Source organism: Lycium barbarum, chromosome 11 (genome assembly GCF_019175385.1).
Source record: "Lycium barbarum isolate Lr01 chromosome 11, ASM1917538v2, whole genome shotgun sequence".
NCBI lineage: Eukaryota > Viridiplantae > Streptophyta > Magnoliopsida > Solanales > Solanaceae > Lycium > Lycium barbarum.
In genome coordinates this window covers 12,729,896-12,743,332 of record NC_083347.1, presented here as the reverse complement: position 1 = coordinate 12,743,332, position 13,437 = coordinate 12,729,896, and the positions used below count along the sequence as shown (strand labels likewise).

The 13,437-nt window shown below is 35.2% G+C and overlaps 1 protein-coding gene and 1 long non-coding RNA gene across 2 annotated transcripts; one reads left to right on the top strand and one right to left on the bottom strand.

Annotated features, from left to right (window-relative positions):
• The first annotated feature begins 580 nt into the window (after positions 1 to 580).
• LOC132617319 (uncharacterized) lies at positions 581 to 2,191 on the top strand. Its single transcript, XR_009573712.1, has 2 exons — positions 581 to 1,219; positions 1,932 to 2,191. It is a non-coding gene; the product is annotated as an uncharacterized LOC132617319 (long non-coding RNA).
• Positions 2,192 to 7,371: 5,180 nt separating this feature from the next.
• On the bottom strand, positions 7,372 to 8,490 carry LOC132619443 (putative F-box protein At4g38870). The gene has a single exon (XM_060334349.1). It carries the CDS (start codon positions 8,488 to 8,490, stop codon positions 7,372 to 7,374), a length of 1,119 nt encoding a protein of 372 aa, XP_060190332.1.
• Between the last annotated feature and the right edge of the window lie 4,947 nt (positions 8,491 to 13,437).

The window sequence follows — 13,437 nt, the reverse complement described above, 5'->3', positions numbered from 1 at the left end:
TTATGCATGTTGACACCCAATTTTGTCCCTCTTTTATTTAATTTTTATTTACTTGGGCTTCTAAATTTATTGACGAACTAAATACTTTATTTTCAACATTTTATTGTATTACTACTACTATTAATATCGCTACTTTTTATTTTCAACATTATGAGCATTACTTTGTCACAAATTTTAAATTATTCGTCATCGTTTCATTTTCGGGATTGGACTCGTCAAATCAATTACAAGAAAACACTTTGCTAAATCCTTATTTTTCTACATATTAACTATTAATTATCTTGACATAATATATATTGTGCTAGTTATTAAATTAGAAGCCCAAGAATAATTAAATAGAGGAGAAAGGATCAACAATTTTCACCTCATAAACAATTGCTTGGAAGTATATCAATATTGGACTCATTTTGAAGCACGTATTTTAAAACGACGTGTTATAGTTTTTATTTCGTCAAAATATTATTTTTATAAGGGATAAATTCTTGATAACAGCTATCTATCCCTAAAAGAAAAAAAAAAAGAAAAAAAGAAAAGAAAGAAAAAAGGAAAGCTCATTTTTTTTTTCATCTCACGCTACACATCTCCCCACAATCTGATTTCTTTTTCCCCTTTTCTTTAATGGGCTCCACATATTTCTTTTGACTACATCTCAACATCTAACCTAATTTCTCTTTCTCTTTTCTCTCACAGCCGCACATCCCTTCTCTCTTTTCTCTCACGCTCCCTCCACTTCTCCTTGTCCTCTGCTCCTTCCACGACCCGCTGTTCCCCCACGCCTCTGTCACCAACTCATCTCTCTCTCCCACACGCTCCCTCCCTCCTTTCCTAAACCCGAATCTAAACTTTATAAAGAGGCTGGTCTTGAACGTTTTCAGGGGGATTTTTTTTTACTCAACATTTTTGGGGGAACTATTTAATATTTTGACAGACATGGGAGTATCTTCCACACTTGATTCTTCCTTCTCCGGTGAACTTTAGTCGTGGGAAGGGATTATTCAACGTTTTCGGAGGGTACCCAAAAATCCCTAGCATTTCACAATTTTCATTTTTTTTAAAAAGCTACATTTCCCAACTCTAGGACTGTTTAAAAACTTATTCTGTCTTGGTGGACTTTAGCCACGACAGAAGTCTTCGAATTCATTTGTGTGAGTTTCGGATCTGTTCGTAACAGAGGAGTAGATTCGAGACCTCTGCACCTCGTTCACTGTACCCACAAGAGGTAAAATCCGGTCCTCTTCGTACTTTTTCTTCGGTTAAAATTTTATGATTCACTTAGAACAATCAAGTTTATAAGATACTGTTATATTCAGATTTATTTATGCTTAAGTCATGGATTTAGCTACTGTTTTGAACTTCTAAATGTTAATGGTGATGTTGTGTTTTAAACTGAACTCGCCTCTTACGCTTACATCTACGTGTTAATGCATCCTAGTTAAGTCGACCTAGGAGAAATATGAAGATTAAGAAGATAGACTCTGTTTAGTTTTTCCTTGATAACACAGGGTATATATCACCATGCTAAATCTTACAATATAGAAATTGTGTGTTATTCACATGGTAGTGCTCTGTGCATCTAACTGTGGTCATATATATATATATATATATATATTTTATTTTTTTTGTCCATCTTCCATAATCATTCCATATGTTAAAATGAAATATTTTCTTTAGTGGCAAAAACTGTGCTTCCAAGATCGTACAAAAAAAAAATGTTTGTTTTAATATAGTGTCAGTATTTTAAGAATTTGCTTAAATTTCTCAGTTACTGTACTTGCTTACATGCTCCTATCCAAGTGTTATATGAATATTTAGTTTTTGCTCGTTTAAAATTATGTGATTTCTCATCCCGTCTTCACATGTTATTGATAACCAGATTCCTACTCTGACTATTTTTCTCTTTTCTATTTTTTGCATGATTACCGGAGCCGAAGAGTTTCCTGTTGAAACTCAACGACGCCGCTTATGGAGTCCACATATCTGCACGGATCTTTCTTGCCTCTCAAATATCAATTTATAGAGGGGATTTTGTCCTCCCATTAAAGCCGAACATGCTACTTAATCGTCCCTCTTTTCTCTGTTTGCTTTGCTTACTTATGATGGTGAATGATTTTATTTTCAGTTATGTACTTGCTGTTGAAAGTAGGATTATTATACAATTAATTAATGACTAAACCTTAAGTAATTATTTAAAGTACTTGCCTTATAACATTCTTTAGGACTAATAATTCAATAACTTTAGGATATTGAACATTTGTAAGACGTATGTTTTGAGTGGTAATTTGATTTCAAGCTAAAAAAAACAAAAATTAAAAAAAGTAACCTTTTTTTTTTAAAACCGCACTCTAGTTTCCAAATGATTCTACTACAACCAGAGTTGTTTTCTTCTTTACGTTTGGTATAGTTAAGCTAACTATTAAAAAATGTTATTCAATTCTAAACTCATTTTTTTTTACCAACTTTGAATCCAAACTTTTCCCAGTAACTAATTTTGCCTTTATCTAATCTATTAAAAGAATCTAAAGTTTGCCTTGTTTTGCAGTAGGACATTCTCAAACTTTGGTACGTTTTGGTCCCAAACATTCTTTTAAAAATCAAGTCTTAAATCAAGAGTTCAGTTGTCCAAATGCTATGCAGTTTTAACATACAAGTTTTTTTCAAAATATGCATTAGCACTTGTGTTTTAACGACCTTCCAAAGCCTAATTAATTCACCTAAGTCCGGTAGGTTAACCATTGTTAATGGATCTTAAAGGATGCCTAATACCTTCCCTTTAGACTAATTGAACCCTTACCTAGAATCTTAAGTTTCGTAGACTTTCAAAACAGAGTTAACTTTAAAATAACTTTAATAAATTTTAGGTGTCCTAATTCACCATAAATAATTAGGTGGCGACTCCTTAACCTTAACATAAACAAAAACAGGAATCTCCAATATGTCGTACTTTTACTTTTACCCCGGAAAAAAAGGGGTGTGACAATGCAATTTCATTAATTTTTTTCGTTGAATATTTTAGTACAATGTCATCTCTCATCACATTTTGTGTTATTTTCTTAATAAATATCTTAATTAGATAGTCGTATCTTACTAGGACTAAAGAAATATTTGAAGTACAAGTTATATATTTTGTATGAAAACTTTACCGGAAAAAACTCGAAAAAACCGAGCAACTCGAGAAAACCCGACTTTTGTTGGTTTGATTTGGTGTATAGATTTAAAAACCCGATGCAATTGGTTTGAATTGGTCTTTAAAAAACCCGAACCAACCCGGTTCATGTACACCCCTACTCAGAATTCAACTATCAAGTATGAAGAGATGAGAGAAAAGATTAATTTGTAAGCTCCGATTTTGTTCATCAAAAGAATATAATTTTCCCATTTTATTATACTTATGCAATCTCAAGAACATACCGAAATGTTTGTATGGGAGAATCGGGCGGCTTGTTATCACTGTTGACACCTTCATAGACTAATGGAGATTTTCTCTACCCTTCCATTTGCTGTTATTTTTAATAGTGAAGAGAGGAATTTTCCAATTAAAACGTAGCATGCAAATGAGAAGAAGTAAGAAAAGGTTGGATTGGGATTGGAGTAACGTTTTAGTGTATAAATGAGAAGAATTAAGAAAATCGTTGATTTAGAATTGAAGTGGGCGTTTCTCAAACTGAAATTGATTATTCGAACGATTGTTTTGCAGTTGAAGTAACTATTGGGTTTTTAAAAATAGCATAAATTGGGAAAAGTTGGGGAAAAACTCAAAAAACTGAGGAAAAAGATAAATGAGTTCCTAAATTTAGAGAGCGTCACATAAACGGGCCTTTGTCCTGCAATTATAATATATATAGATTTATTTCTAGAGTTCTTACTTTGATAAAAGATGCATTTGCTTCTAAGGTAAACATAAATAGAACATTCAAAATTGGTAAGGACACAATTAATGTAGAATGTCTACTTGTGGAGCTTGTTTTTCATACTTCTATTAGGAAAGTTATTTTCTTCATTGTTAAGAAACTTGTTTTCCTAGAGGGGTAATTTTTAAAAATTTGACCAACCAAACATGGAAAAATTAGGAAACATACCGAACACGAGAAAATAAAAGGAGCCCGATCAACATCCAAATCTTTTGGATTTCTTGAATGGTTCATCACTTTCCTCCTCCTCAAAGTCAACTGTCTTAAAGGAAAAAATGTAATGAGAGAGAAACAAAAATGGAAACTGAGAAACTTAATTAATAAGGCATTAATCTTTTTTGCAAATTAAACGAAAAAATAACAGTTGCCAACTAAATAATGCCCTTTAATTTCAAGAATTAAAATTACTAAAACAAACATGACTCAACGTGATGGCTCGTATGACAATGTTTGCTTGGGATTCTTTCTTAACTCATTCTGCAAAGGCAACATTAAACAAAGACGAAGACTTGGAATTTAAAATTATACAGTCTCTCAGACCCCCTACCCCATGCCACCCACCTTCCCCAAATTGTCAAGACTTGAATTTTGTATTTAAAGTTTTAAATAATGACGACGTTAACTTACACGTTTTGCAGTATAGTAAACTGCAAAAACTGTATAAAAAAAAATATTAGAAAACGTGTATGATTCAGGTTCGAATAATTTTCTACTACCAATGTATTTTAACATGTTGTAACAAGTAGGTAACTTACTTTATATTTTCTCTGGTGGTCAATTTCCCTGCTTCTTAACTATCACTCTGCGCCTGCATGTTACAAACTATCCATCTATAGGTCTTTATCTATTTATAGGCACTGCGATTTTTCATGGAATGGGTCAATAGTACTAAGAATGCAAGGACTTCACTTCACATAATGCCACAGGGAAATGAGAAAAGATTGATATAATAGTTATTTGGAACTTATGTATGACATTAACATCAGTTACTACTCCTCAGTCCTCACACAAGAAACCAACAATCAACTCAGAAATGGATGATGCTATGCGCATTTATTAGCTTCATTTTCTTGCTATGCATCAAGTATAACAATGCGATGAGGCATTTCAGGGATCTGCGACATGCCATGTTCGTCTTTAGATGATAACTTTTCCTCTTCTGGAAATCTTAGAAATCTCGAAACCAGCAAGAAGCAGAGATGATAAAGGGGATATAATCCAGTAAAATAGGAACAATACATGCAACATATTTGAGGGAAGATGGGTTTACAAACCAAAGGAGAGGCGATATTATGAAGCACCCCAACGTCCATTCCTTAGTGAACAAGAGGTCTGAAGTTTGAACTATTATTGGTGAACTTCAGATCGTTGTTCTGGAAGTTCAAACTTCAATAAGATTGTGTTCATACATACTTGTACTCGCTACAAGAAGCAGTATTTTATAATCCTATTTGTGCATTCACTCTCTTTCGTATTTGTACAAAGAGAGTACATCCTGCAAACAACCTATGCTAACAAGTCACAATCGTGAATTTTTGGCCTATGAGAGATATTATCTAACCAGAAGCGTGATTGACGGCCTATTAGTGAATACATGGAGTGGGAGAGTTGTACAATGCTTCACCAAGGCCAGCCAATGCCAACTCCATGAGAAGTTCGGGCATGTAGCCAAAGTTTACCGTTCCAGGGGTCACAATCTAATCGCTCAAGTTATGACAACTCAACAGGATGTTGGATTGTAAATTCAGGGGCCTCACACCATATCACTGATAATCTTCAGTGGTTATAATTTACCACGGGATTCTCAAGCAATGATGAAATTATCACCATCAGTGTTTACAATCTACCACGGGATTCTCAAGCAATGATGAAATTATCACCATCAGTGTTTACAATAGACCAGATGTTGGATTGTAAATTCAGGGGCCTCACACCATATCACTGATAATCTTCAGTGGTTATAATTTACCGCGGGATTCTCAAGCAATGATGAAATTATCACCATCAGTGTTTACAATCTACCACGGGATTCTCAAGCAATGTAAAACATATACTAAATTCTTTTGCTAAATATCTCAACCTACTAAAGACCTAGTAAAACAGTAAAAACCAGCAGTAAACTATGTTAGTGTCAAGTTTTTATGATGACAATTTTACTTGTGCAGGTATAGTAATTGAATCGCACAAGGAATATATGTGAGCCCACAAAACAGTCCCAACAAGATGGGAGCCCACAAAACAGCCCCAACGAGCTGGACTCACTCAAGTGAAGATTTCCCAGCCCTAACGTGGCTAACATAGTACTCTCCAGCAGTACAAAATCGTTCAACAAAGGAAAGATATCTGCAACATTAAAGAAAGAATATTCCAGCAGTATCAAATCGTTTCAAGGAAGGAAATGCCATCTCCAACATTAAAAGAAATATCTCATGAAGTGTAATAATCGTGATGATTGATAGTGCTGCCTCAACGCACAAGGAAAGCAGCAACAGCTCAGCTTTATTCTTGGAAATAGGATCGTTAATTCTGTTTCCAAGGATCAAATCCCTTGGGTTGATCTCTCTGCATGAAGAGCCTAAAAACGCTATAAAAGGGCTGCTTCACAAACACGAGACTCATGCTTAGTCTCATTCCCTCAAGTGCTCTGCTTTACTTTTAAACAAGCATTGTTAGTCTGAGTGATTTATAGTGTAACAAAAAAAGAAAGGAGAGTTACAGTTTGTGAGGCTTTGTATAAAAAAGAATAAGAGTGATTTGAGTGTAGACGTAGGAACTCCATTCAAAACCTCCATTGTACCAAACTTTTATAAAAGAGCTGCAGAGAACACCCTTGCAACCCAAGGGGACTGGACTAGGATTCACATTGAATCTGAACCAGTATAAAATACTTGTGTCATTTATTTTCTGCACCTTACTTTAGCATTCACTGAGTAAGTAGTCGACTAACTAATCGAAAATTTTACAATTCACCCCCCCCCCCCCCCCCCCCCCCCTCTTGCACTTTCAAACTAAGTAGTAAAACACATGTACTAACTAATGATTAATACAGCAGTAACTAATTCTAACTAATGACTGATACAACAGTAACTAATGCACTGATAATTATATGGCAACAGAAGAAAAAGTGCATCAGAAGAAGAAGCATAACGAAGTTTAATTTTAAAAATATTGTAAGTTGACTATGATTTAAGTAACACCGATTAAACTGGCTACCTGTTGTCATTTCTAGCCCAGATCAAGCAAAAGTCCAGTAGATTTGGAATGTTTAGAAATTACATAATAGAATGATGCTCTTACATAAGTTGAAAAAACAACAAAAGGAAGTTGCAAGTTTGATCTTCTTACATTCCAAGGTAAAAGAAAAATGACTAAAATACTTGCATCAACGGGATTGGATCCTCAATGATTCTGGAGTCTGACTTGGAAAGGACCCCCCAGCCCGACTAGCAATCAAACAAACTTTTCAAATTCTAATTCCAGGCAGCCCTATAGAGAAGAAGCTCTCATAAAAAAGAGCACACCACTCATACTCTATTTTGTTTAAACTCTTCAATTCTCTTAACTTTTTTGTATCAGTTTCATAGCAAAAGAGACCACGTGTGAAGGACCAAATCAAGATATCTCCACTCTCATTATTTCTTGGCAAATAGCCAATAATAGCACTCTCATGAAGAAGCTCAAGACTATACTCTAAACACCAATATTCACTCTCATGGTCCTTCAACATCCAAATATTTATTAACATATTACCATCTCTTTTATTCTGAACGTAACAGAGACGTCCATTTATCTCAGCCAAATGCGTAAATCCAAAGCAACTAATGCCATTTGGTACACAAAGGGTCTTTACTTCCTCATTTTCCAAGTTCATCTCAAGAATATGATCACTGCTATAGGTATTATCTTTTCCAATGGCTAACCAATAAATGAACTCATTGATGTGGATCGGTTGATGACGTGTTCCTTTATAATGTGTGGAAGAGCAACTCAACGACAAGTCTCTCCATGATCCTACTACACTAGTTTCTTCTTCCTCTAGCTTAAGGGTTAGGATATTGAAAACCAAAAATTCTTCAAAACCCTCATAATTTTCCACTGTTCCCTCAAATGATACTACAACTTTGTACTCATTTGTTGAAGAGACATAGCCTAAACAAGCTTGACCAGCAAAATCGGAAAGAACGGGCAAAGTAAGAGTCTTTTTGGTAATGGGATTGCAAATATAAATTTTTCCCACATAGCCCTCTTGGTAAAAGCATAACAAGTCTAACCCAGAACGCCACACAATATAGCCCCATTCAATTTCTGCAATATTTTCATATTTGTGAACCAGCTCATAATTAGAGGAATTTACTGAAGAAAGATGAACGAGTCGGGACCTGAACGAGCGATCAGTTCCTGAATAGCTGATAAGAGAGAGAGTTGGCCTTTTCTTCGATTGATCGCGATGTTGTTCCTTGAAATGGGGACTGGAAATTGTATAGTTCCATTCTTTTGAGAGGCATTTGAGCTGACAAAGTTGTTTGACACCAAGTCTTGAGAATATGTTGATCAAGACATCTCGTGAAAAATGATCATCCATGCCTTTCTTCAATTGAAGGGAATTCTTTCAGCTCCTAGTCAATCTTTTGTTTTTTGGTAGCAGAATTGTAAGATTAAATCATCAATTGGAATAATGATTGTGTACCTGTTAACAACAACGGAAGTTTGTAGAGCGATCACCACGAAGAAAAAATTGCCCAAATCAAACTTAGAGTCATTAGGAAACAAAGTTAGTATCCACAAACTATAAATGTCTTTGTGCGTCAATACGGAAAAACCTGAGAGAATTTTCTCAATGATGATCAATTTGTGAAGTTGACTTAGTTGAGGGAATATGACAGCTAGCCAGCTGAGGGCAAAAAATCAGCAAGTCACTTGCATCATATGGTTGACTTATATAATAGAAGAAAGTGGATGACCATGATGTTTAACACGGCAGTGCTAAACTTTTGCCTTTTATATGTTAATAATTTAGTTCTAGACTTACATGTATGTGTTCTTGCTTGGTAAATGATGCACTTGCTTCCAAGGGAAACAAACTTGACCGGTCAAATTGTTAATATAATTCTAAAAATAGTTTCAATATAACATATTTCCTATATAAAGCGATCAAAAACACATATTTCAATTAGTTAAAAGTCAAATATTCTTATTTAGATATCTCAAGGACTAAAATCAAAATATACCAATAACTGAGTGAATAAAAATGCTATTAACCCAGAATATTAAATGGAAATTTACTCTTTCAGTTCAAATATTTGGTTCATGTTTGTAATAGACTTGTAATTGAAAATGGAAAAGTATAAACGGCAAATTGGGGATTTGGTTAGAGGAATACCAGGTCTTAATTGCCGCTTCAGCTGTGACTTTCATTATTTAACAACTTTCAACTAACTGACTAATCTGGACCCTTCATTTTATTAATGAAACTCTAATCTGGACCGTCCATTCATTCCACGTGGACAGTCTCCTCAGTTCAGCCCTTTGCCACGTACCCGAACCTTGTTCATATCACCCGACCCAAATCACAAACCCTAATTCATATCGCATTCATAACAACGAAAATTTTAACTATTGGCGCAAAATTAGCTAAGATGACCCCAGCCACTTCTATGCCTCCCTGAACAATAATTAGTTCTGCTTATAAGGATATGATGAGATGGATCTGTTACACCTCGGATTTTCGCATGTTAAAGTCGCATCATGAGTTAGTCGACGTAAGTTCAAAACGAAATTTTGTTGAGGATAAAAGGGATTGATTTTATTAATAAAAATGGTTACAAAAGTCTATAAATAATATTAGTAAGCGGCGGAAGATTTGGAGGGTGAATGAATCAAAAAAGCATGAGTTTCGTTAAAAGTCGGCAAGTTGGGAATACGATAACTTGTACTTTTGGATGAGATTAGGAGTGCTTCACATGCTAAGCAAGTAATTATATGAAGTATTTGAATTGTATAATGGTCTCTTGTTAAGTTTGGAAGTCAAACGAGTTGTAATACGAAAGTCAACAACAGGCGTCGCAAGTTAAGTTAGTAAATATCACTGAAATTTGGGTCAGATGTCTCGAAGCTTTTCTCTCAATATACTTGGAGTTATGGGGTGATCCACCTACCAAATCGAAGGTCTACGAGTCTAGTTTCCAGCGCATTTTACCGTTCGTCAATACGATATTGGAGTAGAGAGATATTCGCGTTTTCGTCCAAGGATGCAAACTGCTGCGTGAACAGTGAACATAGTCGGTGGCTTTATTTTGCCCCTATATATATATACATAGTGTTATACCCCATTTTAACCGGGTTAAAGTAGAAGTACAACATATTGGTGATTCCTATTTATGTTTGTTTTTAAGGAGTCGCCACCTAATTATTTATGGTGAATTAGGGCATCTAAAGTTAATTAAAGTAGTTATCTAAAGTTGACTCTATTTTTAAAGTCTACGAAACTTAAGATTCTAAGTAAGAGTTCAATTAGTCTAAAGGGAAGGTATTAGGCATCCTTTAAGACCCATTAACAATGGTTAACCGACCGGACTAAAATTTAATTAGGCTAAGTGTGAGTTATAAAAATTATGTATAAACCTATAAGGTAATTGATTTAAACCAAGAAGAGTGGGAGTTTTGAAACAGTATTGTGTGAACTTTTGAAATATCTTTTAAGTTTATGAGAACAAGTTTGAGCTAAAAGTTAGACTCACACTATAAATCATTCTAGAGTTGAGATGTTTGGTTGGCAAATTGTTTTACTAATTTTAACTATCGTTTTCAATCGTTAACCAGTGACCAAAAAGACCTATGTAATTAGCTAGCTTTAGTGGGAATTCCTGGTTAGACTAAACTGATTTCCCAAATCCTAAAATATGCTCTCTAATAAATAAATGATTCTTGCTATAAGGCTAAGGAGTGAATCTGAATAGTCACGTAAGACAAGGCTAGTGGCAGCTAATTATTAAACTAAATATCAGTCACAGAACAAGCAAACAAACATCAAAGAGCGTAAAGGAGATGATTAGAGCCGTATTTGGCTCCCATAAGAGGACGAAGTTTCCTGGTGATTCGCCGCTTGGTTAGCCACTCTCGTTGTTGTCTATTCAGAGAAGTGTCGAAGAATGAGAGCTTTGAATAGGAATGCGCATGCAAAGTCCAAATGCTGCATAATCTCAAAATGAAGACTCCATTTTTCTTTTTTGTGCGCAATGAACTGAGGCGTCGGGGTCTCGAATCTCGAACTCGAACGAACCCGACTAAAGTAACTAAAGTTTCAAAACAAAAAATGAAAATAGAGTAATTGTTGGTCGCGGCTAAAGTTCACCGGGACAGAACGAGATGTTTTTTTTAGCAATCTTAAAGTTTAGAATGCCAGTTTAAAAATGCTAAGGATCTTTTTGATCTCTTCTTTTTGATGGATCGAACCCGATAATAAGAAAAACAGAGAGTGGAGATTCGTTTTCTTTTCTCCCTCATTTTTTTTCAAGATCAGTCCCCTTTTTATAGAAAAATATGAGGAGAGAGGGGAGCGTATGAGAGAGAGGAGCGGGGGACAGAGAGGGACAGAGGCGTGGGGGACAAGGGGAAGTGAAAGGAGCGTGGGAGAGATGAAGGAGAAAGAGAAGGAGAAGAGAAAGAGACGTTGGGGAGGGGGTGTGCGGCTAAAGAGGAGAAAGAGAAAGGGAGGTAGGGATTAGGTTTTTTTTAGGATATAAAATCATTGGGCCGGGTCGGGTAATTTAGGTTGGGGTTGGACCGGGTCGGGTAGTTGGTGTAGGAATTGGGCTGGCCTGTTGAAAACATGGGCTGGTAGAATTAAACGTGTGGGCTGATTATTTGGGCCATTTATTTCGGCTGAAATTGTTGATCCTTCCTCCTCTATTTTAATCATTCTTGGGCTTCTAATTTAATAACTAGTACACTTATTTACTATGATAAATATGTGAAAAAAAATAGTAATAAAAGACTTGATAAAGTATAATTAATTTAACGAACACAAAAATCCGAAGATAAAATGATGACGAGCCATTGTGATAAAGTAACGCTCGTAATGTTGATAGTAAAGTAGTGAAAATTAGTAATAGTGAAAATAAAGTGTTCAGCTCGTCAATAAATTTAGAAGCTCAAAGAAATAAATTGAAATAAAGGAGGGACAAAATTGGGTGTCAACACATAGCCTTGGACGAAATTTCCTTATTTCTTCACCATAAAAGGACCAGCAAACCCTAAGTAATATTCTCAAACCTTCTCCCATCAATCACAAACACTCCTAAAAGTAAATCAAACAACTTCAACATGGAGAACAACATGGAAATTACGGAATTGTGATTTCTTCGCTAAATTGCTTCTCGGATAAGAACTTCACCTTGAAGTAACTTGGAAGTTTGGAGTGATTTTGATCATCTAAGGTATATTTTAAATTTCTTTTGATCTCTTTGAACTTCTACAAGTAATTAAACCTAGAAATTTGGTGAAAACCCCATAGAATAAGCTTTGACAATTCTTGTGAACTCTTATGGACTTGGCTTGATAGTTGGGCTGTTTTGTGTGGTTATAACGTGTTGTTTGGAGATGTGTTGATATGGATTGGATCGTATTGACGAGGAGGAGTAGAAAATTAGAATTTGGTAGCGTTTTACGAGGAAATTACGCTACAAAAAGACCTATAAATTCACGCCTATGAGTTGCTCGATTAAATGTCTAAATGAAGATTTCTATAAGTTATTACCTTGGTTTTGATCTTGAATAGTCTGTATTATGTAGGAAATCATTCGTAAGACGTTCGAGGACTCGGGGAAATGTATATAACTCCATCGACGAGGTATGTAGGGCCTTCTATTCTCTTTGTGGCATGACTAGATTTCAAATGACCTTTCATTGAAAAGTTGTTCCGCTAACTTGGATCGATCGCGTTCCATGATAATTGAGCTGACACATACTCATCTATGACTTGTACCAAATTATGGTCCACATCTCCTTTTGGCTATCAATTAAAAGACTTTCCGTTCAACTTGTGTCGATTATTTCCCAAAATGGTTAAGCTTACCCTTTTCTCATGGATAGCTTGTATTGAAGTACCTTTCACATTTCGTATCCCTCTTGTTTATCGAATGAAGAATGATATTAGTTATGGTACTCTTCACATCAAAGTTGAGTTATTGTACTTCCTTTAATTGAGTTAATCCTTATCTTCTTGTCTATTGCTCCAAGGTGACGAACCTCTCGTTGGCACACTCTTTCCGATAAAAGTTGTGTCGATCATATTTCATAAGAGTTTGGCTAACTTTGGCTTCATGAATAATTCATAACAAGATGTTTCCTTGTACTTTTACTTCTTTGGCCTAATGATCAAATAATGATAAACATAGCGACAATAATGATAGTCGGAGGATAACGACAATAGGTCACTCCGACTCTTTCCATGATATTTCTTCTAAGGTCAGTCTTTCATTGCACTAATATATATGTATTTATTTTCATTACCGAGTCGCGCTATAGTCGG

What these genes read in the sequence shown, in the direction of transcription:
- LOC132619443 (XM_060334349.1), bottom strand. Translation starts at nt 8,490, where the DNA reads ATGGATGATCATTTTTCACGAGATGTCTTGATCAACATATTCTCAAGA.